Source organism: Notolepis coatsorum (genome assembly GCF_963971535.1).
Source record: "Notolepis coatsorum genome assembly, chromosome: 16".
NCBI lineage: Eukaryota > Metazoa > Chordata > Actinopteri > Aulopiformes > Paralepididae > Notolepis > Notolepis coatsorum.
This window is the reverse complement of record NC_140180.1, coordinates 87105449-87130956: the sequence shown is the minus strand read 5'-3', so window position 1 is coordinate 87130956 and position 25508 is coordinate 87105449. Positions and strand designations below refer to the sequence as shown.

At 44.7% G+C, this 25508-nt stretch overlaps 1 protein-coding gene across 1 annotated transcript in view; it reads left to right on the top strand.

Annotated features, from left to right (window-relative positions):
• cpxm1b (carboxypeptidase X (M14 family), member 1b) overlaps positions 1-8990 on the top strand; it is a 52587-nt gene extending 43597 nt beyond the window's left edge. Inside the window, exons 10-14 of the mRNA XM_084331291.1 lie at positions 1692-1889; positions 4752-4851; positions 5601-5740; positions 7051-7153; positions 8201-8990. Of these exons, the coding sequence (XP_084187417.1) occupies positions 1692-1889; positions 4752-4851; positions 5601-5740; positions 7051-7153; positions 8201-8505 (846 nt within the window). The 3' untranslated portion in view covers positions 8506-8990. The remainder of the gene's footprint in view (positions 1-1691; positions 1890-4751; positions 4852-5600; positions 5741-7050; positions 7154-8200) is intronic.
• Positions 8991-25508: the final 16518 nt, after the last annotated feature.

The following is a 25508-nucleotide window of genomic DNA, read 5'->3' as shown; positions in this document are numbered from 1 at the left end:
ACCGTCAAGACATGTCTGTACATGCCCGGCCTTGCCCAGGGATACGAGACAGAAATGAGGTTGGCACTAGATTGTTCGCCGTGCATATAAATATGGCGCAGGTGAATACAGAAGTAGAGTTACCCAATAAGTTGAAGCCTCACCCACGATACTCCGTGCGGTGAAGTATGGCCTGTTTGGCCCCAAATAGAGCATTGAGACCGCGTGCGAATTAATAACTGAATTGTCAGAGTTTGGCGCTATACCGTCGAGTGCGACATATTTCTATTAAGTCAGTAATAGTCTATTTGTGTATAGTGTATCGTGCGGCTAAAGTTCTACAGTGACCAGCATCACCAACGCTTCCTCGTACCAGCTAGAGTGCTTATCCAGGCTGGGCTGCTTTCATGGCGCTTTCACCCGAGGAGACCTAGACGAGAACCGTGTGGACATGTACACTGGATTAATCTACCCGACGACTACATAGCCCTTTGCGGCTGGATTATATTTGTTTTGGTCCTGTGATTTATGGAGCGGAGAATCGCAGACGCCTACATGTGTGGGATTTACCCTGTGAGGAGCCACGTCGAGTCTGCGCCTCAGAGAGCCTGAGGCCGGCTAGCTTTCTTCACTGTGGAGCTACAGTCTACGGAGAACAGCTGTATTCGTCTGTGGATCAAGAGACTATTGCACCGTCTCCTGTACTTGGAGTCTCCTTAGTCATCGTTGACCAGACTCTCTACTACCGACAGATCCTCTACCCCTGCTGGCTTACAACCGGGGGGACCCTTCCAGTATCTCCCGCTATATATTACTAGTGTACCATAGATATAATTCCCTAAGATTCAGGTTGTATAATTACCTCCTGCGTAACCAGAGAATGGACATTCATTATTGATTTGCCTACGCACATTCCTTTGCCTTATAAGCGCATCCAAAGTAAAATAGAGAAGTATATTATGTACCTTTTGCTGCAATAAATACTTAATTACCACTTTGTGTGGAACCGATTCATTGTGGGAAGTGTTCATCATATTTATATATCATGTACTGTATGGCCAGTAATTAAAGTACATAAAGCGGTAGTGGTTTAATGATACCATACTTATCAATACAGTCAGGGAATTGTACCCCTCAGTTACAGTAGCCAAACGTTACTCTATAAAAACGAACTGGATAGTTGATGATAATAAATATTTCACTTCATTAGCTGAAATATTCTAAAATCGTTAAGTCTGCTATAAGCCATTATCCCTCTCTCTTTTGTGTTTGTGTGTGTGTGTGTGTGTGTGTGTGTGTGTGTGTGTGCACGCGCATTCCAGAGTCTTGTACTGTTCCTAAAGCATTTTTTCTATTATTATTATTATTATAAGAAAAACAAATATACCATGATATTATATACCGTTATCGTCCAAATTGTCTAAATACTGTGATATACATTTTAGACCGTTACTGCCCACCTCTAATTTAACTGCTGTTTATCATTACGTTTCATACATTTCATGTGAATGATCGTCTTTATATTGTATCTGTTGTATGTACTTTGACCACTGATAATGGCCTAGGACTGAAACATTTGTAATTTTCCCAGAATTATTAAAATATAAAGACATTATAAATATAATTTTTGAGTGCGTAGTCATTGTGATCATTCGTATTGTATCGGTTATACTTTATGACCTTACTGAAGATATTTACCGACCTCATGGCAGGTGGCGGCTGAGACGCGAGCGGTCATCAACTGGATGCAGAACATCCCGTTCGTGCTGAGTGCTAACCTGCACGGGGGGGAGCTGGTGGTCACCTACCCCTACGACATGACCGTCGACTGGGCGCCCCACGAGCACACGCCCACTGCCGACGAGAGCTTCTTCCGCTGGCTGGCCACGGTGTACGCCAGCACCAACCAGGTTAGGTCTTTCGTCTCCACCGAAACTCCCTCCAAAGGAGCGGATATAAGGACATCCTAACGAGATGCTAATAGGTAAAGTGAATATAACGACAACTCGAATGAGATACTAAAATTGGTAAAGGGAAAAGTGGTCAAAGTAGAGTATTCTTGTAATATAGCCAGAACCCAGGTGCAGATACTGTGAGCAAAAAAGGACAAGACAAGTTAGACAAAGCAAACGAACAAGGACTGCCATGAGAACGAGCAATACTAGGGATGTCCGATATTATTGGCCTACCGATATTATCGGCCGATATTGGCATACAAATTTGATATCGGAAAATATCGGTATCGGTTTTCAAAAAAAATTTAAAACTTTTTTTTTTTTACATTTATTTAAAGGGGACATGCATTGCTATTCCTAGCACTATATGGCCAACTTTACACAATTCCTGTGAGTCTATTGAAGACATCTGTACGTTTTTTTTTTTTTTAATGCATTGTTTTATATTTGTAATCAAGTACTCAAAACCATCATTTTTCATCCTCAGGATTTCAGGCTGTTATGGCCTGGCTCCGCCCATAAGCACTTTGAGTGACAGTCAGTCCACACAGTCTGCGACTGGTAGACAGAGAGAGATAGAGAGAGAGAGAGGGGGGGGGTGGGGTGGGAGAGAGAGAGAGAGTTAAGGCCTCTACATGCTACAGCAACTTCAAAGCAACTTCAACACAACATCAGCGCGATTTCAGCGCGGTTGTTGTTTAGGGTCTTGTAGACTGTGTTGCGAGGATGCTGCGTACATGTCTCCAAAATCTAACCTAAACAACCGTTGCGTTGATATTGCATAGCAGTGATTGGTTGGTTAGCGAATGGGGCCGGGGCTGTCATAGAATAATATTGGTCTCGCAGAGAATACCATCCGCCATTGTTGTAGCCAGCCAGCGTTGATGCTAAATAATTAGCGTCACATAGCTGGCCTTTTTCTGAAAACCCAAGCACATATTGTTCCATAGCATACGCCTTCAGTTGATCATGACAAATCCTCTCTTACCTTGACGATTAAAAAGCCTCCATAATTTAGTAAATAAAGCTGTAGCCAGCCAGCTAGCATTGGTGCTATACAAAATGCTATCCACATTAGCTACATAGCTTACCAACTAAATACAATGGTATCCTGAGGTAACTTTAACGTTAAATACAACGTTTGCTAGTCGAAATGACTGGACACACACAGGGACAAGTTAAACATCAATCAATTAATTTATTCCAATAGGTAGTTTGAGCTGCATGTGAGCCGAGGTCCACTCCATTGAAAACGAATGACGTTACGGTAACGTTAGCTCGAAAAGCACAGAAAGTTAAGCTGCTAGCAACAGACACTATAACACTTCCGGTTGGGGGATTTCAAAATAAAAGAGCGACGTCTAAAATCACAGGAAATACGTTTATTTTGTACATTATCTAACGTTAACACAAACCTAAACTAACTTTAGTTAAACTAACTTTGCGCATCGATGTTGCAGAAGCATAAAGGCAGAGTGTCTAAAACACCGTTGCTTTGTCGATGTTGTGTTGCAGTTGCTTTGAAGTTTCTGTAGCATGCAGAGGCCTTTAGAGAGAGAGAGAGAGAGAGAGAGAGAGAGAGAGAGAGAGAGAGAGAGAGAGGCTATTGATAAGGCCCCCTCTCTCCCTCCCTCCCTCCCTCTCTCTTCCTTTCTTTTTTCCTTTCTTTCACTCTCTCCCTCTCCCGTTCGGGTGTGCCGCGGGCAGCTTGTGCTCCCGAATGGGGGGGGGGGGGGGGGCCTCCCTCTCTCTTCCTTTCTTTTTTTCTTTCAGTCACTCTCTCCCTCTCCCGTTCGGGGGTGTGTGCCGCGCGGCAGGCCCCCCCCCCCCCCCCCCCCCCAAGTGCTCCCGAATGCTCTCTATCTCTCTCTCTCTCTCTCCCTCCAGAGTGCATGCAGAGGTGGGTTTCACTCTGCCGCAGTATGAGGAAGTGGTTTCCACTCGCTGTGTAGTCAGTCTAGGTAGATTGTGGGCGGGCATTAGCTACAACCACAGAGCCAATCACATCACTGTCCGCTACCCAGAGGCTGAGTGACGTCACTCAGGCCTTCAAATCAGGATGGCCTAATTTACTGGAGCAGGAAATGGTCTGAGCTGCATCAGGGCAATCCGCCAATATGGTATTTAGACACTAAAACACATTGATACTAACTCCTATTACTATGATACAATGCTAGAGACTGAAAAATTTCATTTATAATGCATGTCACCTTTAACTTTTATTTACCCAGGCAAGCAAGTAAGAACAAATTATTATTTTATTTATTGTCAAAGTATGCATAATGTTGTGTTAATTACACGACAAGAGATATGTAATGTTAATTACCTGAAATTATTCCGTTTTTTGGCGTGGGAAACCCTGCATATCGGTATCGGTTGATATCGGTATCGGAAATTAAGAGTTGGACAATATCGGTATATCGGTATCGGTAAAAAAAGCCAATATCGAGCATCCCTAAGCAATACTATAAAGACTGACTGGTAAATAAGAAACTACGATCTGGCAGCCTCATGACATCTGAGCCAGGTCTAAATAGGTAGAGTAATCAGCCGGTAGATGTCAATCAGCTGTTCCTTCGGTCTTCACATACCTGCACCACATCCTGTACTTGAGAGAGATAGAGAGAGAGAGAGAGAGAGAGAGATCTCTTGTCTCGTTCTTTCTCACAATATAGTAACTTCAGTTGTACTTGATTGATCCCATTTTTTTCATTACTGTGCACCATGAGACAGAACAATGCACAAGTCCATTCCTCCCGTCCAGATTCCATCACGTCTCCTTCTCCAACCCGTGTATTTAATGTATAATTCCGACAGGTGATGTCCAACCCTGACCGCCGGGTCTGTCACAATAAAGACTTCCTGAATTCCTACAATAACATCATCAACGGAGCCGACTGGCACAACGTACCAGGAAGTATGAACAAAACTCTTTTGGATCATCAGACTGCCAGGGTTCAAATGATAGGGGGGGGGGGGTTAAATTGTCAATAGTTGGGGGCTTCTAAAGAGACAAAATTAGACACACTAGAATTTCAATTTAGAATTAATTTAAACGCACCAATGGGAGCTTCAAGATAATTTAACCCTGCATACTGCTGTATATACACATATGGTTGCTTTATAGTGTTGAACAGCTCATTTGACCTCATAGGACCATCAGCTTCTGTAGGCCTACAACAATAAGCACAACCTGGGGTTCGATGTTAACCCTTTCAGGTGGTACGGTTTCACATAATGAGATTGGAATTTTGAGAATTGAGCATTCTAATGATGATTTCACAATGGATGTTGGACTTTGAAAGCTATAGTAGAATTTTAAGATGGAATTCTGAGAAAAAACATTCCAAAAAACTCACAACTTTAAACCAATTAACTGCATTGTAATAAAAACATGATTTGAAAAATCGTTGAAATTCAAATATTGAATATGTATGTATTAAGCATGTCAGTGTAGAAGACATGATCTGTGATAACTAATAAATCTTCTTGTTTATTATTATGGCAAAATTAGACCCAGCCATTTGTTCAAATTTATAGCATATTTTACTGGAGGTAAATATTTTTTTTAATAAAAAAACTCGTTACTGTAGCAAGATGGAGGAGACGTTGAATAAAAAGCACTAGCTTGGCCTAAACTGAATCCGGGTCATTGTGTCTCTTCAGGTATGAATGACTTCAGCTACCTGCACACCAACTGCTTCGAGGTGACTGTGGAGCTGTCCTGTGACAAGTTCCCTCACGCCAGCGAGCTGCCGGCTGAATGGGAGCACAACAGAGAATCTCTGCTGGTCTACATGGAGCAGGTCTGTTTCCATGCTAAGCATCTTATACAGGTGCATCGCAATACATTTGAATATTGAGGAAATATATTGTTTGCCTCCATGCCACGCCGCATTGATTCATGCAAAAGGAGCCCTGACCAAGTATTGAGTGCATATACTTTTCAGTAGGCCGACATTTCTGTAATATATATATATTCTTTTATTGGTCTTATGTAATATTCAAATTTCCTCAGATACTGAATTTTGGGTTTTCATTAGCTGTAAGCCATAATCATTCAAATTGAAATTGAAATAAAGGCTTGGAATATTTCACTCTGTGTGTAAGGAATCTATATAATATCTGATTTTCACTTTTTGAATTTAATTACTGAAATAAATGAACTTTTCCTATTATATATTCTAATTTATTGAGATGCACCTGTAGAGACCAGCACTGTCACAGAGTCACTCACAGCCACTCTGCCAGATATGGCAGAAATGTACATCTGAATAATCATTCAGATTTATTTGTTCAATATTGGTATCACTGCATCTGCTCACATAATGTGCAGAATCACATATAACACAATAAATAAATAATCAAATTGATGTTTGATTGCATTGAACCGTATGGTAATGTCAGTGTGATATCACACACCAAAACTGATATTACCGCAAATATTTCATATCTAATTTTCTGATAAATGTTAGTAGATATGTGCTTGTTGTTATCATTAATTATCACTTGTCTTGTGCACAGCTTGAGCCCACAGTGGCTCTTTCGTCCCTCCCAGATGGTTGGAGTAGTTGTCTATGTTGTCCGTGAAAGAGGGTATTGAAGTTCCATGTTAGGGAATCCAGTGTCCTATTGACCTTAGGCTGATCTGTCACGGTGCTTAAACAGTCAATGAGGCACTCAGTAATGCACGTCTCTCTTGCGCCATAGTCTACTATCTCTGGCAAACAGGGGACGAGGGTCCAGCTTGGGGCCCCTTGCTCTTCCCCAGCCCAGTGTGTTTGACTTATGTTGATTTATGTATTAGGTCAGACTGCCCACGACCTTATAGTGTGGTCGCATGCCAGATACAATTTTTTTTAGCCCCCACACTCTTTAGATCAGAGGCCTATTGCAGCGTGTGCGTACAAGCTGTCACAATACTAGATTTTCTTTATAGAGACTAATGTTACTGAACAAACACTCTATATCAGTGATGGCTGTTTGAATGTAGAGCTACTATTTTAACATGTAGACCACTTATTCTAACACAAACAATACCACTTACAGCACCTTTAATGTATTACTGCATGTTTTGTGACCCATTCCCATGCATTACTTTATGTTTGTTGTGTAGGTCCACAGAGGAATAAAGGGTGTGGTACGTGACAAAGACACCGAAGCTGGAATACCAGATGCCATCATACAGGTGGATGACATTGATCATCATATCAGATCAGGTATGTTTGTATCAACACAAAGCTGCATGGTATTGGCTACAGTACCTGCCAAAGTGGCCTGTCCAATTGACAGACTTACCAGCCACAGACAAAATGGCTAGAATTGATTTCTAGTCCTCCTTTTTTATAGTGTTAGACAGTGACTAGGTGCCTGCTTTTTGAATACTCAACTGATCCAGAACAAGAATAACTTACTTTAAAGCTGAAATTCAGTGGATATCAAGCAGGAAGAAAGACCATCAGGTTTTAAACTGTGAGGGTATCAAATAGGAAGAAATACTGTCAGGTTTTAAACTATGTTCGGTATCAAACCGGAACAAATACTGACCGGTTGTAAACTGTGTGGGTATCAAACAGAAAGAAAGACTGTCAGGTTTTAAACTGTGTGGGTATCAAGCAGGAAGAAAAACCATCAGGTTCTAAACTGTGGGTATCAAAAAGGAAGAAAGACTATCAGGTTTTAAACTGTGTGGGTATCAAGCAGGAAGAAATACTGACACGTTTTAAACTGTGTTCGGTATCAAACCGGAACAAATACTGACCGGTTGTAAACTGTGTGGGTATCAAACAGAAAGAAAGACTGTCAGGTTTTAAACTGTGTGGGTATCAAACAGAAAGAAAGAGTGTCAGGTTTTAAACTGTGCGGGTATCAAGCAGGAAGAAAGACTGTCAGGTTTTAAACTGTGTGGGTATCAAACAGAAAGAAAGACTGTCAGGTTTTAAACTGTGAGGGTATCAAGCAGGAAGAAATACTGACAAGTTTTAATTAAACTGTGTGGGTATCAAGCAGGAAGAAAGACTGTCAGGTTTTAAACTGTGTGGGTATCAAACAGAAATAAATACTGTCAGGTTTTAAACTATGTGGGTATCAAGCAGGAAGAAAAACCATCAGGTTTTAAACTGTGTGACCATCTAACAGGGACGAAAGACTGTATGTCTATTTTACTGTGTAATAATTCTTGTATGAAAGGTGCTATACAAATAAAGTGTATTATTATTATTCCGTTTCACGACAGCCATCATATATGTGCCCTTCTCTTCTCACAGTTACGGATGGCGACTACTGGCGCCTGCTGAACCCCGGGGAGTACCAGATAACGGTCAGCGCCGAAGGCTACTTCCCGTCCACCCGCACCTGCAGCGTCATGTACGACCACTACCCCACCATCTGTGACTTCCGCCTCACCAAGACGCCCAGGCAGAGGCTGAGGGACCTCCTGGCCAAGGGGGACAAGATCCCCCGGGACCTGCAGCTCAGGCTGCGGCAGCTACGTCTGCGCAAGCTGCGGGCCAGCACCAAGGCCATCAACCAGAGGCGCGCCGCGGCCTCGAGGAAGGCGAGGAGGACGTGATGAAGAGGGCGGCAGTAGTGATTAGGGATGCGTTGATACCGATACGGGTGCTGAATGGCGGCACTCCATAAAAACAATACTTCACTTTAACATTTGTATTATACAGCCACATCAGGCTGATGCGTTTCAGCTCTTCCTCAGAGCATCGTCCATTCACTAGGCTTTTTAAAGAAACCTCTCGCAGGTGACGTGTTTCCAGCTGATCCCGTCTCTTCAGGATTCTCCTGGAGCTCTAGGAAAGTTGAGGGACTATTAATAGGTCGCTCCTTCGTCTGTGAATCATGCAGGCTGTGGTTCCTGTGAACAGGGCCTTCTAATATACTTCTAATATACATTTCTCTCTCTGATAAGGCAGTGGGTTTTGAATTTCGAAGCAGCAGTTCAAATGGCTCGTAGAAACTAGCTTAGCATTGCAGATCAGCGTCTGTGTATTCTCTGCAACATCCGGTCATTTAGTTAGCAATTTGGCTTTTAAAAATAGCGTAGGCGGGGTGGGGGGGGGGGGGGGGGGGGACCGGGGAACTCGTTAAAATGACAAAAACACATGAGAGGTCTATGGCAGTGAAGAAGTGATGCTGGTATTCTGAGCGATAAGGCAGATTGAACCGATTGTAGGGCAGTTGCCTTTCAATTCAGTGAATTCAAGTGTAAAAGTACTTTCTGAAACCAGTAAGAAAGTACCCCCCCCCCACAACCAACACAACCTGTTAAACCAGAGCAGGGGTCAATTCACTCTCAGTTCACTGAATTAAACAGGGAAATATAAACTGCTGTTTATTTGCTTATGATAGAGCATCATTCTCAAATATTTCTAAATAGGGTGGATATAACCTTCTTGTGAATTTTGAAGACAACCTCTTCCTTTGTAATTTGAAAAGTGAATTAAACCCATAAGAGAAAGCTCCAGAGCGCAAATACATAACTGAGATAGTAAGATATTTGATTGTTGGAATGAGAACCAGACTCAAACCAAGTTACATTTTGTGGAATAAGTACATGATTTGAATCCCCTCTACTCAAAAACGTATAATGAGGGTAAAGGTGTAGAGATATTGCCGACGAGTCATTTTCAGTAGTTTATTGAACAAAGTGGCGATCATAACATTTGAAAGGTCAAGGGTTCAAATACATCTGGAGGGACTCTTTAATGGTTAAGTCAAAACGGTCCTCACTATTATACGGACCATAATGTGGCGACTGTTTAGACTCTGAAAAAATAAATAACGCACATCCTCCGTCCCTTGGTTCCCTCCGTTCTCATACTTGAAAAAGACCGGAAGGGTCGAAACGTTGTATCTGCTATTTTTTGTCATAATTACATACCTTGGAGCATCAAAAGTGAGTTGCGAGCCCCGCTTTGTTCATGTATGACTGTTTAGACTCAACCATTAAATTGTGTGCTTATTCCACTATTTCCATTAAACTTATTCCATTCAACTTTGTTTGAGTCTACATGGTTCCCACTCCAGACAGCAAATAAAGGTTCAGTATATTGACACCGGGCATTTTTCTTCTTCTTCTTCTTCTTCTTCTTCTTCTCCTTTGTCTTCAACATTAATACCTGCTGACATCATATAGTCAAATGTAAATTTACTGTACAACTACCTCCCTTGACCTCATAACGTACAACGAGGGACACTAAAACGTCTTTAGGTTCAGAGATGGTTCACGACACTGATGTGATGTTGCCCATGTGTCTTCTCAACTCAGATTTTCCATTCTTCCGTTTTGAAATGGAGCTTAAAGCCGACGTCAGGATACTTTTAACAGAATGTTTAAATAAACAGGACATTTCCCTTATTTCTGGGTAGAAATACCACTACATACTACACACTAACTAAGTCTTTGGACCACACGACTTGACGTCTGTTTCACGTGGACTAAAAACTCTGCTTTTGCAGTCTGGGACTGATAATGAATTCAAATGAGACACAAAGTCACATTTTTGTAAAGGAAGTTACTGTAAATGCCTTGTTTTGTTTGTTTATTTGTGTGATTTCTACAACTTGTGTCAAAATGCAGGCATTCGGATTATGCCCTTGCAAGTCAAGGGACTGTTATAAGTGAATACTAAATAAAGCTTTGCTTTCAACTAAGGGATGTCAAACCGTCAATGTTGTGTTTTTATCCACTTATAGTATAGACCTGTGTACAGGGCTTCGTATAAACTCAGACTGCTCTTAGGACAATTTACCTATCTCAAACCCTGCCCTCGTTTCTTGATCCTGCCAGGGAAGCAACAGTTGTGATTGGAGGATCAAGAAAAGAGGGCAGGGCTTTAGATTTGGCCAATTTGGTTCAATCTTCCAATATTTATTCTACATAATTAAGAGAGTATAAACAACACCCATTATGTATTGGCTCTGCTGCCTGATTCAGTGGCACAGCCCGTGTTTGTTCTGTAGTTTTAGAGTTCCTGCACTGAGAATAAGTTGGCTATAGAGGCAAATAAAGTAAATATCAGACCTTCCCTTATAAGTTGATGGTGTTCTAAACATCAATTTGTATCGAGAGATCGGAGAAAGGTTTGAAGAAAAAGAAGGGCTGAAGTTGCTGCCATGATGGTCGTGACATCCGCCTGTCAAGTCAACACACCATCAACCAGCGTAGTCCTCTACAGATGGTTGTGACATCTGTCTGTCAACCAGAGTAGTCCTCTACAGATGGTCGTGACATCTGTCTGTCAACCAGAGTAGTCCTCTATGGTCGTGACATCTGTCTGTCAACCAGAGTAGTCCTCTACAGATGGTCATGACATCTGTCTGTCAACCAGAGTAGTCCTCTATGGTCGTGACATCTGTCTGTCAACCAGAGTAGTCCTCTACAGATGGTCATGACATCTGTCTGTCAACCAGAGTAGTCCTCTATGGTCGTGACATCTGTCTGTCAACCAGAGTAGTCCTCTATGGTCGTGACATCTGTCTGTCAACCAGAGTAGTCCTCTACAGAAAGTCTTTCTCTGGTCTGCATCCCCTTAACAATTGTGTGTATTGAGCTGTACTGTAGTGAACCCATTCTGCAATCTGTTAATAAAGTTTTCAATCAATCAATGGTCGTGACATCTGTCTGTCAACACACCATCAACCAGAGTAATCCTCTACAGATGGCGGCTTAACCCCTTAGCAACCATCTAACTCCCTGCCCACCTTACGTTCTCTATATATGCTACTGTATAAGAATACTTTATGAGAACATTTATAGATCTATAATTCTAAAGCTATACATCAGAGATACAACCCTCCAATCTGTGATGTCTCCTGGATGTAAGATCAGGCTGCTGCTCCATACAATAATTGGGGCACTTTGTAGAGCCCTTAAATATTGAGTGAACTGAATTCTCACACCTAAATGAGGTTTACATTCCATTATTGCTTCTTTGGCTTAGGGTCAGACTGGAACATGCAGAGACGGGAGCAGGCCTCCATCCCTACAGGCCCCTCCCCCTAACCCCTAATTTGGGTGCAAGAGCTCACAAACATGTTCTGGCCTCACAAATCTCAGAGCCCCAACATTGTATGGAGCCCCAGATTTCACAAATCCCTTTGGTTTCTAGCTTCAGGAGAGACTGGTGCATGTTCACAAATATCAGCTGAACTGTCTTGGGGCACAGGAATAACATGTCAATTCTCAAAATGGATGACGTTCCCTCAAATTGGACAAATAGCTAAAAAGCTACACTGTAAAAGCTACAGTGTCTTATATGTAGTAACTTGGGCTGACCACTAGAGTATGCTGTTAGTTAATTAGCCTAACTGGTAGGGCAACGCAGGAGAACCATGTCCATTTCCCAAACCATGTCCTGAAATCATCATATCTATTTTTGACACAAACCTAACCCTAATATAGAGGGCTCGGGATATTCTGCCAAACTAAATCAAATAGCTTATCAAGACCATACACAAATGTTGGTTGGGAGAATCCTGGCTTTAACCAGACTAAAAGAAAAGTATGTGGGTTATTTGATGTAGCTATTAATATAACCAAGAGATATCTTTTTTATTACAATCATGTTTACGCCGTCTGTTGTGTTTGTCCCAGCTTCTGCTCAGTAAGTTTGTGCTTCCTTAGCCAATCAATACTCAGAATTGCATATGCATAGGGTCAAATGGTAGCTAAATTTCCAGCTTACTAAACCAGCACCCCACACAGGGGCCAGGGCTGCCCAACGTAAGGCTTGTGGGACAAATCGTACGGTTATGTATATAACCATAGTTACATGAGTGTAGTGACGCTCAGCGTCTATTGCACATGCTTCACGTCAGTACTTGTGCACTGAATAAAAACTCTCAATGTACCTTTACATACCAACATCTGTCTGGCCACACCCCTATCCGCCACCTATATAAGCAGGGGTGTGGCCATACACTCACCTCCTTCTCAATCTTTCACCACAAGGCAAGATCAAGGGCTGCAGTGGCGTCCAGACGCTGAGCGTCACTACTCATGTAACTATGTTTATATACATAACAGTACGTTACATTACGTGTAGCTCTGCTCAGCGTCTATTGCACCACAGGAGCTGAGCAGAGCTTACGCCCGACAAATGTACCCCACTGAGGCCCCCCACAACCATCAGAACCGGGGAGGACCCGAGCCCCCCCGACCCTCCCTATTGGAGGGAACCCTCCCTATTGGAGGACGGGAGGGAGACGAATCTGACTGCATGAAGAGGAACTCAAGCAACTTAACGCACAGGGTGAGCAGACCGTGGGGTAGGTACCCACGACTACACACACGCACAACCCGCATGCCACCAGGGAACGAACGGAAGGAACAAACCTCGTTACCACCCCCAAAATCACGGGGTCAAGAGCAAAACTCAACCCCGTGGCAAGGCCGTAGCAGCGGAGCGCGAAGGAGGACCCAGACCCAGAAGGGACTGGATCCCCCCGGAAAAAGGGGGCCCGGAGAGGCCAATGACGCCACAGCATCGAGACCTCACCAGGCGGTCACTAGTGACACAGCCCCCCACATCGCCAGCGTATTTGGACAGGGCCCATCCAATAGCAGGCCCTTCCCCCCAATAGCACGCCGCCTGGCTCACTGACCCTGGCATACTCAGGCAGTCAGCATGGCTGTAACTCGAAGCACTCAAGAGGCTACACCTACAGCGGGAGCAGGCAGCGCACCGGGGAGACGACCTCCAGAAGAGGCCGATCCCTCAATCCAGGCAGCAGGCACTTGACCCGAGCCTGGAGCACTGCGGACGAGACAGGCGCCAAAGGGGTCAGCTGAAACAGCACCCCGGCGGAAGGGGCATATGCTGGCATTGTTTGGCAGATGTCATGAAACGTGCGGGGGCACACTCAAGCGGTTAACCCTGGAGTTGACTCCGCTCCAACACACCAGGGAACCAATCACCCTCTTGGTTAAACATGAGGTGATTGTTCCTATAACCCCTCAGTAAAAAACTCCAAAACACACCTGCGGGTATACACTGGCTATACCGCAGTACAAGTGTTTCAGTTTCAAAAAGGGGTTATCCCAGGCCTACGGGTCGACGAAAACAACTTCGGACCGGGCCCGGCGGACCGGGACGTACACAGGGATGCCAGAGGAATTCCATAAGAACCACCTCAACAGCCCCCTCTCAGCCATGCGTAAGAGGGAGAAGAGAGGGGCGAAAAGAATGGAGAAGGACCAGGCCCCCTTAGCACAGCTCAAGGTACAACACAACATGGACCAAGCAACAGTGAGGGGTAATACGTAGTAACACAACCACGAACATCTCCATAACGCCAAACCCTGTGACACCCGGGCCGACCCGGCATTTTTTCCCCCGAAAAAAGTACAAGTCCCTCAGGGTACCAGAACAGCAGATCTGCGTCCCCGGCGGACAACGGGTTAACTGACCTGGACCGGCGTGACCAGAACCAGTCCCGTGCCCTAATCACGCCGACATCCCCAACTCTAGGAGGGGGGTAGGTACGCGTGTCGATCCAAAACATTATATAGAGGGCGCCACCCAGACGGTCCCGTTCGTACCGCGCTCAGTGGCCCACCCCAAGGGCGTGAGACCCCTCTGCCTATGCTTTGATCTATTCCGTTAACATCCCCCAGATATGAACGAGAATTCGTCGAGACAAACCTAGTAAACTGGCGCTCGGAAGAGACAAACTCCATCCCAGTTGCCCCATAAAAACGCAGTTTTAATGATGAGCAACCAAGGCGCGCAAGCCTCATGTGTGATTCCTATCAGAAGCACTCAGGGCCAGCACTATGTACACGTCGAGACCCAAAACACATCAATGGATAGTCTAACAAGACACCAGATACCGTTCCTCCAAGCCGCCTGGGAGAACGACAAGAAGCCGCTTTTTGAATTTTTCATTTTCGACAGAAAAAAGAAAAAATAATACGGACATGGGTCCCATACGACGCGGCTGAGGGAAAAACACCACCCCGTCAACCATGCTCCATAAAAGAGGGGACGGAGAGCGACGTACCCCTATGACGGGGGGAAACCCATGACTCAACAGACCTTTAAGGCGAGGAGTCAGGGAAACCCTAAACAATACCCCGTCCACCTACTCCAAAAAGGAGAGGACGGGGAACCCCCAGAGAGACTTCCCACGTGAGCAATAGATTGAAAAGACATATTGCAACCACATACAACAGAGCAGAACTTCTTTTAAAGTTCTACTCACCTTGACAATCTGAGGAGGAGGCTCTGAAACTCTGAGGCGGCTCCCTCACTGGGAAGGAGGGTCTGAACTCACAGGAGGCTCTGAAACTCCCTGAGGAGGAGGCTCTGAACTCCCTGAGGAGGAGGCTCTGAAACTCCCTGTAACAGAGGTCCATAACATGGAGCCTGAATAACCCACGGAAGTCTTACCAATAGAAACGCGCCCAGTGACGTACTCTATGGCGGGGGAATTTCCGCGGTCCGCACGCCCAATCTTTCATGGCGTGGGACCAGGAAATTCCCCCCCCCCCCCCTACCCCGTAACGTACTGATCCAGCACTGTGACAGGAAGCCTGAAGGACAGGGGGTTTTAACCCCTGACCAATCAGAGAAAGGGGAGGAAGGTTTACCAGTTCACCCCTTTACGACCCCTCACCCCTGATACGATGTAATGACAAAGTAGAGCCATGACACCAGTCATAGCATGCTACATGAAGCGTTTAACAGCTTCACATAGACTCATGTGCGAAACCTGCCACCTGATTTTTACAAAGAAAAAACACAGACCCAGAGAAAACAGCCATCTGATTTTTACAAAGAAAAAACACAGATCCAGAGAGGGCCCCTTTAAGAGCCCCGGTACCAGAGCTTACACACGTGACTTCTGTAGGCCAACACTTAACCCAGTTGTGGATCTTAACGACACACACAACCCTTCATCACAACAAAAAAGGCAAAAGTACACTCTCACTACAGAGGAACGCCGTTTTTCATAACGAGAGAAGACATAAGTCCTCGATTATGTATTGGCCACAGGCCTTGCTAAGCACACATGACAGCGACCAAAACAATATTTTCCCTAGGAAAAAATCGTTTTCTCAAGCAGGAGCACAACCCCAGCAGCTTAAGCTGAGGGTTACACCGTATCCCCACAAACATAGTGACACAATATATTGTAAACAAAACATGTTTGAGAGGAGGGGGGAAGCCCCAGGGAAACCGGGGGGGTCACCCCTTCCCACCTTACCCTTGATACGACCAGGTTGAACAGGTACTGCACTGTTAATATGTGAACACGCTACCTGTTTATTGTCATCACAGGCTGAGAGAAGGACTTACTCCTCAATCACATGTCACTAAGCATAGCTTTGCAGGGTAAACAACCCACTTAGTTGTGAGCTCAACCACGTTACTAACGTTACATGAACACACATGTTCTCATCACAACTAAACCAGTTCATTTGTACTCACGTAAAAAACAATGGCAATTTTCTAGGTAGAGAGAACCTATACCAGTGACAAGACAATTCATACACAACACGCGTCGTATCCTCAATGTATTGCAGCAACATACGTTTTGGAAAACATCGTTATTACAAAACATTTAGAAGGGAAGGAAAGAAGAAGTGTTAAGTCCAGCAGGACTCCTACCTACACCCTGAGCGCAGGCTGAGAGGACTGCAAACACTGGTTAACGGGGACAGCCGAAGTCGAACCCGGCGTCTCCTGCGTTGGTGACGAGGGCAATGCCCGCAGCGCCACCCAGCCGCTACATTCTCCATGTTGACAAAGTCCTCCCTGGCAGGGCACCCGGTGTAGGGTCGACTAACATCCTCTGTCAAAGATGACGTCGTAGTCAGAGTGTTAAGGCTTGTTATTCTCACAGTAACGTTCAACAGTGTAGCATTAAGCTAACAACCAACTCCCGACTGATAGCAACAAGCTAACGTTCCTAGCCTAGTGAACGCAACAAGCTAGCACCGCAGCTAACAGCTAACTGGCTAACAGGTAGGCCACACAACTAGCACGCAAGCTAAGCAGCTATCACCTGAACTGTACACAAGAACATAATAAGCCACACTTCAGACAGGCCGCCGTCTGAGTCCCTCCTCATCCTAAGAGAGAAGAGAAAAAGAAATGTCAACACAGTTTTCAAACGGTGATTTAACAGACATACAGCAGAGTCGGCACAATTCCCTTATGGGCTGCAGCCAACTTGAGCATGGAGCTTCCGATAACGAAGATCCAGACCCACTTTTCCTCGTGTTTAGGGTTTAATCTTTCATTCATTTGAAAGATGGGGCCTACACAGGACAGAGAAGAATCCACTCGTCCAGAGACCCCGGGTTTAAACCAGATCTCGGTCGCGGCCCACTAGCTTGACTATCATGGGCTTTAAACCAGGACCCTCCGTCAATCGCCTAAGAGGCTGAACAAAGGACCCCAGTCTGGGGCCGGCCTTCGTAAAATTGTGCAGCTAACCCCCATAGCATTAGCACACAATCGGCACTTGCATAGCAAAACATCACTCATCCCAGAGGCAGCCAGTTTCTCACAAACAGCCGACGCCTCCTGCACAGTCCAGCTGTAGAACCGGAGGTTCAATACCTATCCAGCCGCAGCTTTGGAGGACTGCAGGTGGGGATTAGACCAGAGACGCGAGCCCCTAATACGAAAAAGCCGGTGGAGGTCAGAATGATCATCATCTTCCAGACACCCCAGTGACGAAGACATTATCGCCGTATTTTCTCGAAAATAGTGAGAGAGAAAATAAAGATATAACGTCAACGTATCTCCTTGCTGTTCTCCTTTCTTTAGTCTAAACAACCTAACTTGAGTGATTGGTATACAGGCACTTCCTTGAGGTGAAAGTGAAGAAGGAGTTGAGTGTATGGCCACACCCCTGCTTATATAGGTGGCGGATAGGGGTGTGGCCAGACAGATGTTGGTATGTAAAGGTACATTGAGAGTTTTTATTCAGTGCACAAGTATTGCATGTCGCATCTGCAGAGTCGATCCGGGATCTTGCTCCGTTTATTAATATGGAATAAAACAATAACAACTTGCCACGAGTTAACTCGTGGCTCTGGTCCTCAACGGGTGGAATCGAAACACGAGTTAACTTGTGGCTGATCCTTAAAGTGTTAAGCCTTTTTTTAAAGCCTAATTTGTGTGCAGTCAGTGGTTTGTATGCACTGGAAAAGCATGATATTACTGTTCTACTGTGACTTGTTTACAAGATCCAGTAACAATAGTTGTATAGATTTTATAGATAGACGTTAAATGTTTACCATGATATAACTTCTAAAGTTTGTTACAACGCCATTCCATGCATTCCATTGTTGCGTTGCTCTTGTGGAGCTGTGTAAGGATTCTTGCACTAGTTATTTAGGGGGAAAACTAATGTATTCTTTTATTTAATATTTTTATGAGGCATTGATCAGCCTGGCGGCTGAGGGGAAGAAACTTGCTTTCACAGCCTTTGGGATCCTCAGCCTTCTCACAGAGGGGAGCAGGGTGAAGAGGCTGTGGGAGGGGTCGGCCATGATCTTTCTTGCCCTCTTCAGCGCCCTGGAGTCGTGCAGGGACCTGAGGGAGGGCAGGGGACAGCCGATCACCCTCTCCGCGGAGCGAATCACCCGCTGCAGCTTGGCGAGATCTTTTGACGCTGCAGCGGGGAACCAGGACATGATGGAGTGGGTGAGGATGGACTCAATGATGGCCGTGTCAAATTGGGCCATCATGGTCCTCGGCAGTTTGAATTTTTTCAACTGCCGGAGGAAGAACATCCTCCCCTGGGCCTTTTTAAGCAGGGCCATGATGTTTAACTCCCATTTCAAATCCCGGGAGATTGTCATGCCTAGGAATCGGCATGACTCCACAGAGGCCACCTGGGTGCCTACCAGTATGATGGGAGGGGGCGTGGCTGCTTTCCTCTGGAAGTCCACTACCATCTCCACTGTCTTTAGAGCATTGAGCTCAAGGTTGTTGCAGCTGCACCAGCTCTGCAGCCTCTCGATCTCCCTCCTGTAGGCCGACTCGTCCCCCCTGGAGATGAGACCCACCAGGGGGGTGTCATCAGTGAATTTCAGGAGTTTGACCGAGGGGTGGAGACACAGCTGTTGGTGTACAGGGAGAACAGTAGTGGGGACAGGACGCAGCCCTGCGGGGAACCGGTGCTGGTGGACCTAGAGCTGGAAATGCTCTTCCCCACAGCTTCACCCGCTGAGACCTGTTGGACAGGAAGTCCGTAATCCACCTGCGACTGGAGGCCGGCATCTGCAGCAGGGATAGCTGGTGCTCCAGGATGGTTGGAAGGATAGTGTTAAAGGCCGAGCTGAAGTCCACATACAAGATCCTGGGGTCCTGGGCCCACTGGGGTGGGGGGATGGAGGTTGTGGCCGGGTGGGTGGAGGAAGAGGGTGGGGGGGAACCACTTTCTCAAACCTACAATCAAATTAATTTAGCTCGTTCGCAAGGGGGGGGGGGGGGGGGGGCGGGCCTATCAGGCGCCTGTGTGGACTTCGGCTTGGAGTTAGTAATGGTCTTGAGGCCTTTCCATACGGAGGAGGAATTCCCGTCAGAGAGCTGCTGCCACAGTTTCTCTGAGAAGCGAAGTTTCGCCTCCCTCACCTCTTTGGCGAACTTGTACTTGGCCTGCCTGAACTGATGAGCATCACCACTGCGCCTGACCACCTCCTTCTCCGACCTCAGCCGCCTGAGTTGGGCTGAAAACCAGGGCTTGTTGTTGTTGAAGATCTTCCTAGAGCGGAGGGGGACACACACCTGATGAAAGATGTCACAGTATTTGTGTATTCATCCAGGTTGTTTCCAGCCTCAGGCCCCGCCCACTCAACAAAGTCCTGGTCACAGCCTGCCCTCTCCAACCAGGCGCGCAGACGCTCACATGCCTCACTGGACCACACTCTGAAACTCTGCACTACAGGTTTTAATCTCTGCCTGTAGCGAGGGATCAGGTGGATAAGATGGTGATCACTGTTGCCCAGCGCAGCACGGGGGACAGAATGGTAGTAATTATTGTACCGGGTAACTTTATGCAATGTTGCATGTCCTGCTATGTCCAGCAGGTTGTGCTAGTTTACCAATTTTGTATATACACATATAATGTATATAGACTACTGTAGTAGTACTGTGTTGTAGTACACAAGCTATACGATCATTGTGTTGACAAGTAGTACCGTTTTATGATAATGTAAAATACATGTCTTTTTATAAATACTGTGTCATTGATACATTACAAAAAGAGCAGTTCTGTATTTCTCTGCTGAGAGTATACAAGATGTGCAGTGACCAGAAGACTACAATTATTGTGTGTCTTCTGCAGTTGAGAGCCAATAAATGGTGAAAAGCAGTTCAGTCACTCTTCTATCTCTGACTGAATGAGAACTGCTACCCATGCACTGGGCACTGTCATGGATGTTAATGTTTAAGAACGTTCTCAGATCTGAAAAACCAATTTTTTTGTATTTACAACTTGGGTCTGCTATACAGCTCCATGGTCTCAACCAGCCATTCACCCCAAAGTTACTTTTATTAAGAATATATACAAGGTTTAACCAAAGGACGCCTCTCCATCATATATAATTTTGGCAACCACAAGTTACAGTATCAACTGGGTAAAGGTTTGGAAAACATTAACATGGCCTGAAATACAAATCATCAGCTGATCCATTAAGATTTTGCTCAGAAACCTTATCTAACTCCCCAGAAACGCTATAGAATGAAACCAACAATCTCCCAAAATTGCTTACTTTGTTCCTTAAATGTAACTGGTACTTTCCCACACATGATGTGGGAGTGCCCTACGATAAAATATTTTTGGAAACAGGTTATTAAATAAATAATCACCAGAAAATAGAGCGTTGAAATTAAATTTAGAAGACCTCTACCGTATAAAGTTTGGACCTTTACCGTATACATTTAGGACCTCTACCATATAAAGTTAGGACCTCTACTGTATAAAGTTAGGACCTCTACCATATAAAGTTAGAACCTCTACCATATAAAGTTAGAACCTCTACTGTATAAAGTTAGGACCTCTACTGTATAAAGTTAGGACCTCTACTGTAAAAAGTTAGGACCTCTACCATATAAAGTTAGAACTTCTACTGTATAAAGTTAGGACCTCTACTGTATAAAGTTAGGACCTCTACCATATAAATACAGGGACATGTGTCTCCTCTTCTGAGGGACATGTGTGTCTGTCCTCTCAGGGCCATGTGTGTCCTCTCATTTGCTGCAGTTGGATAGAATGTCCTGTGCAAGTGCTGCTGCTTGTCAGAGCTGAAACTCTCAGTGGGTGGTCTGTGTCCATAAAGCTGCAACTCATCAGAGCTGCAACTCTCAAGTAGGACAGCTCAAGTAGGACAGCCCTCAGCTCTGAACTAGGCAGAATCTGCATATGGCTCGCTGATAACAAACTATCATTACACATGGGCAAAACAGAGTCCATTCTCTTCGGTTCAAATAACAAACTCAGCAAGACCGACGGCTTCTCAGTTACAGTGGGTGACAATATTGTCACAAGGAAAGATGAAATTACCTACCTGGGTTCCATCCTAGAGGCTAATCTCTCCTGTGACAAAATGGCATCCAATGTAATAAAAAAAAGTCAACCAACGAACTCGATTCTTGTACCGGATCTCCTCTCTGGTAAACAAGAATACCCTGAAGACTCTGGCAGGAGCACTCATTCAGGGGTACTACGACTATGCTTGCACCTCATGGTACCAAAGCACCTCAAAGGCGCTAAAAACAAAATTACAAACATCTCAAAACAAACTGGTCAGACTACTGCTTGACCTTACTCCTAGAACCCACCTCACCCCTGCCCACTTTGACAACCTAGGATGGCTTAGAGTAGATGACAGAGTACAGCAACTTGCAATGGGCCTGGTCTACAAGATACACTACACGACCAAGGTACCCATGTACATGGCAAAATACTTCCCAAAGGTCAGTGAATACCACGATCACAACACCAGAGGGAGCTCCACAAATCATGTTAAACCCAGATTCGGCTCAAATAAGGGACTAAACACGTTTCGCAATTATGCCACATCAATGTGGAACGCCCTACCCAAAGCTATAAAGGAATGTGGATCACTACCCACTTTCAAAACCTCTCTCAAGAGACACCTACGGGAGACTGCAATGCAACACTGGCCCCTGTAAATATCCTAACCCAACCCCCTCCAATGTACAGTCATTTACCTAGTATGGTCTTGTCAATAGTCCAATGTACAATTTTGTTTGTTTGTACAGAGTCCCCCCCCCCCCCCCCCTCAATGTACAGTTTTGCTTGTTTATACAATGTGCCCCCCCCCCCCCCACCCACCTCCAATGTAAATTACCCAGTATGGTTGTCAATATCCCAGTGTACCCAACCCCCCCCACCCAACCTCCTCCAATGTACAGTTTCTACGTCAAATGTATATACTCCCTTTTCTTGACTCCTTCTGTATCACAAACAGTACTGTATTTGCAAATCTGGTATGTCATAAATGTATAGATGTAGCAGTACTGACTATCTGTATGTCATGTATGTCATATATGTCCTGATGAATTGAAAATGGGGGACCCTGGTGTAAACAAGACGAAAGTCTTTCTCTGGTCTGCATCCCCTTAACAATTGTGTGTATTGAGCTGTACTGTATTGTACCCATTCTGCAATCTGTTAATAAAGTTTTCAATCAATCAATCAATCAATCAGACAATAGCCCTAAAACGGGTACGACCTATGTTTGCACCCCTGGTGAATCCACGCATGCTTCATTGCCTCATCTGGTGTCACATGTATCATGGGGTCCAAACTGACAGGAAGAAATACAGTAACATTCAAAGAAAAACAAAGCTCTGCTGACCTAGTTTTAAATCAGTCTTTAAGCCAGCATGAAAGGCAGCAGCACTAGCCATCAAGCCCAATAAAAAGAGCACTCTTGATTCAGAAAGGCAGTATTTCAGTGAGGCAGTGAGTAGCTGATTTCTCCAACTTGGTAGCAGGCAGCCTCTAAAAATCACAAAATGGCTTTGTGATAATAACAACACTAAAGGTTTAACTTACAACCACACAAGTTGCCTTGTGTAGAGCCAGCTGTATGGACAGTACTTACTTGAGGCAGCAGAAAATGGCATAACATTATATGAATATATATTGTAATGAGTTATATCAAAAATGGTAAATGATGCATATAGAGCTTTACAATTGTGTTCCTCACATTCACCCATTCCTTCACACATTCACACACAGACGGCGGAGGCAACCATGCAAGGTGCCAACCGGCTCATCTGGAGCAATTATGGGTTAAGTGTCTTGCTCAAGGACACATCAGCACGCGGCCCAAGAGGAGCGGGACTCAAAGTGGGAAACCTTCTATTAGAAGACGACCGCTGTACCTCCTGAGCCACTGTCGTATACACATGTCCTGATACATCTTGAGTTTTAGTAGTTGGACAGAAAGAGCTTTTGGAACGCCTCAAAAGTGTGTTGGAAATCGGTTGGGCAGCTCAAGTACCTTTCATTATGAATTGAAAATGCGGGACCCTGATGTAAAGTTTTCAATCAATCAATCAATCAATCAATCAATCAATCAATCAATCAATCGAACAGAGAAGCACAGCCCAGGCATAGGCAACAGGAAGATCGCTGAGTGGGGTATTTAAACACAAAGCCTGGCCTCTGACTGTTGATAGGTCTAATTAGCAGGATAAAGCCACAGGCTGCTTGAGTCACGCCCTCCTATGACTGGGGTGAACTCTGTACAACTGTACAAGCAAAACTGTACATTGGAATATTGACAAAACCATACTTGGTAATTTACTGTACATTGGAGGGGGTTGGGTTAGGACATTTACAGGGGCCAGTTTCGAATTGCAGTCTCCCGTAGGTGTTCTTTGAGAGTGGTTTTGAAAGTGAGTAGTGATTCACATTCCTTTACAGCTTTGGGTAGGGCGTTCCACATTGATGTGGCATAATTGCGAAACGTGTTTAGTCCCTTGTTTGAGCCGAATCTGGGTTTAACATGATTTGTGGAGCTCCCTCTGGTGTTGTGATCGTGGTATTCACTGACCTTTGGGAAGTATTTTTACATGTACATGGGTACCTTAGTGGTGTAGTGTATCTTGTAGACCAGGCCCATTGCAAGTTGCTGTACTCTGTCGTCTACTCTAAGCCATCCTAGGTTGTCAAAGTGGGCAGGGGTGAGGTGGGTTCTAGGAGTAAGATGTTTGTAATTTTGTTTTTAGCGCCTTTGAGGTGCTTTGGTACCATGAGGTGCAAGCATAGTCGTAGTACCCTTGAATGAGTGCTCCTGCCAGAGTCTTCAGGGTATTCTTGTTTACCAGAGAGGAGATCCGGTACAAGAATCGAGTTCGTTGGTTGACTTTTTTTATTACATTGGATGCCATTTTGTCACAGGAAAGATTTGCCTCTAGGATGGAACCCAGGTAGGTAATTTCTTCTTTCCTTGTGACAATATTGTCACCCACTGTAACTGAAAAGCCGTTGGTCTTGCTGGGTTTGTTATTTGAACCGAAGAGAATGGACTTTGTTTTGCCCATGTGTAATGATAGTTTGTTATCAGTTTTTTCAACCTGTAACTTGTTCTTGTCAGAGACCAGCATGGCTGAGTCGTCCGCAAACAGGAACAAGTTGCATCTCTCTCTCTCTCTCTCTCTCTCTTTCTCTCTCTCTCTCTCTCTCTCTCTCTCTCTCTCTCTCTCTCTCTCTCTTTCTCTCTCTCTATCTTTAGAAGCACTTTACTGTCATTTTCGAACGGATTTGGGGTAGTTGGATTGATTGATTGATTGAAAAGTTTATTAACAGATTGCAGAATGGGTACAGTACAGTACAGTTCAATACATACAATTATTAAGGGGATGCAGACCAGAGAAAGACTTTCGTCTTGTTTACATCAGGGTCCCCCATTTTCAATTCATCATAACATATATGACATACATGACATACAGATAGACAGTACTGCTACATCTATACATTTATGACATCAGATTTGCAAATATAGTACTGTTTGTGATACAAAAAGTGTCCAGAAAAAGAGTGTATATACATTTGACGTAGAAACTGTACATTGGAGGAGGTTGGGTGGGACCGTAGCAGACTACAAAGAGTGACACGTTCAGCCGAACGCACAATTGGAGGGGGGCTTCCCACCCTCCAGAACATTTACAACAAGCGGTGCAGGGGTAAGGCTAAGAGAATCATCAAGGACTCCAGCCACCCAAACAACTGCCTCTTTGAACTTCTGCGGTCAGGCAAGCGATACCGGAGTCTTAAGGCGAGCACAGAAAGACTCAGAAGAAGCTTCTATCCCCAGGCCATCAGGCTGCTCAACGAACAATAAACACTATGCAACAACCATCTAATGCACACAGCACACACACCCACACTCACTTAAACAAACAACACACTGCAGCACCCACTCTCCACACTTTAGATCACTGAAACACACTTTACACTTTATATTTATTGGTAAAGGATTTGCACTACAACTCGTACACCTTACTGTAAATTGTACCTAAATTGTACCTCATCCCATTTCTGCTCTGCACTATATAGTAT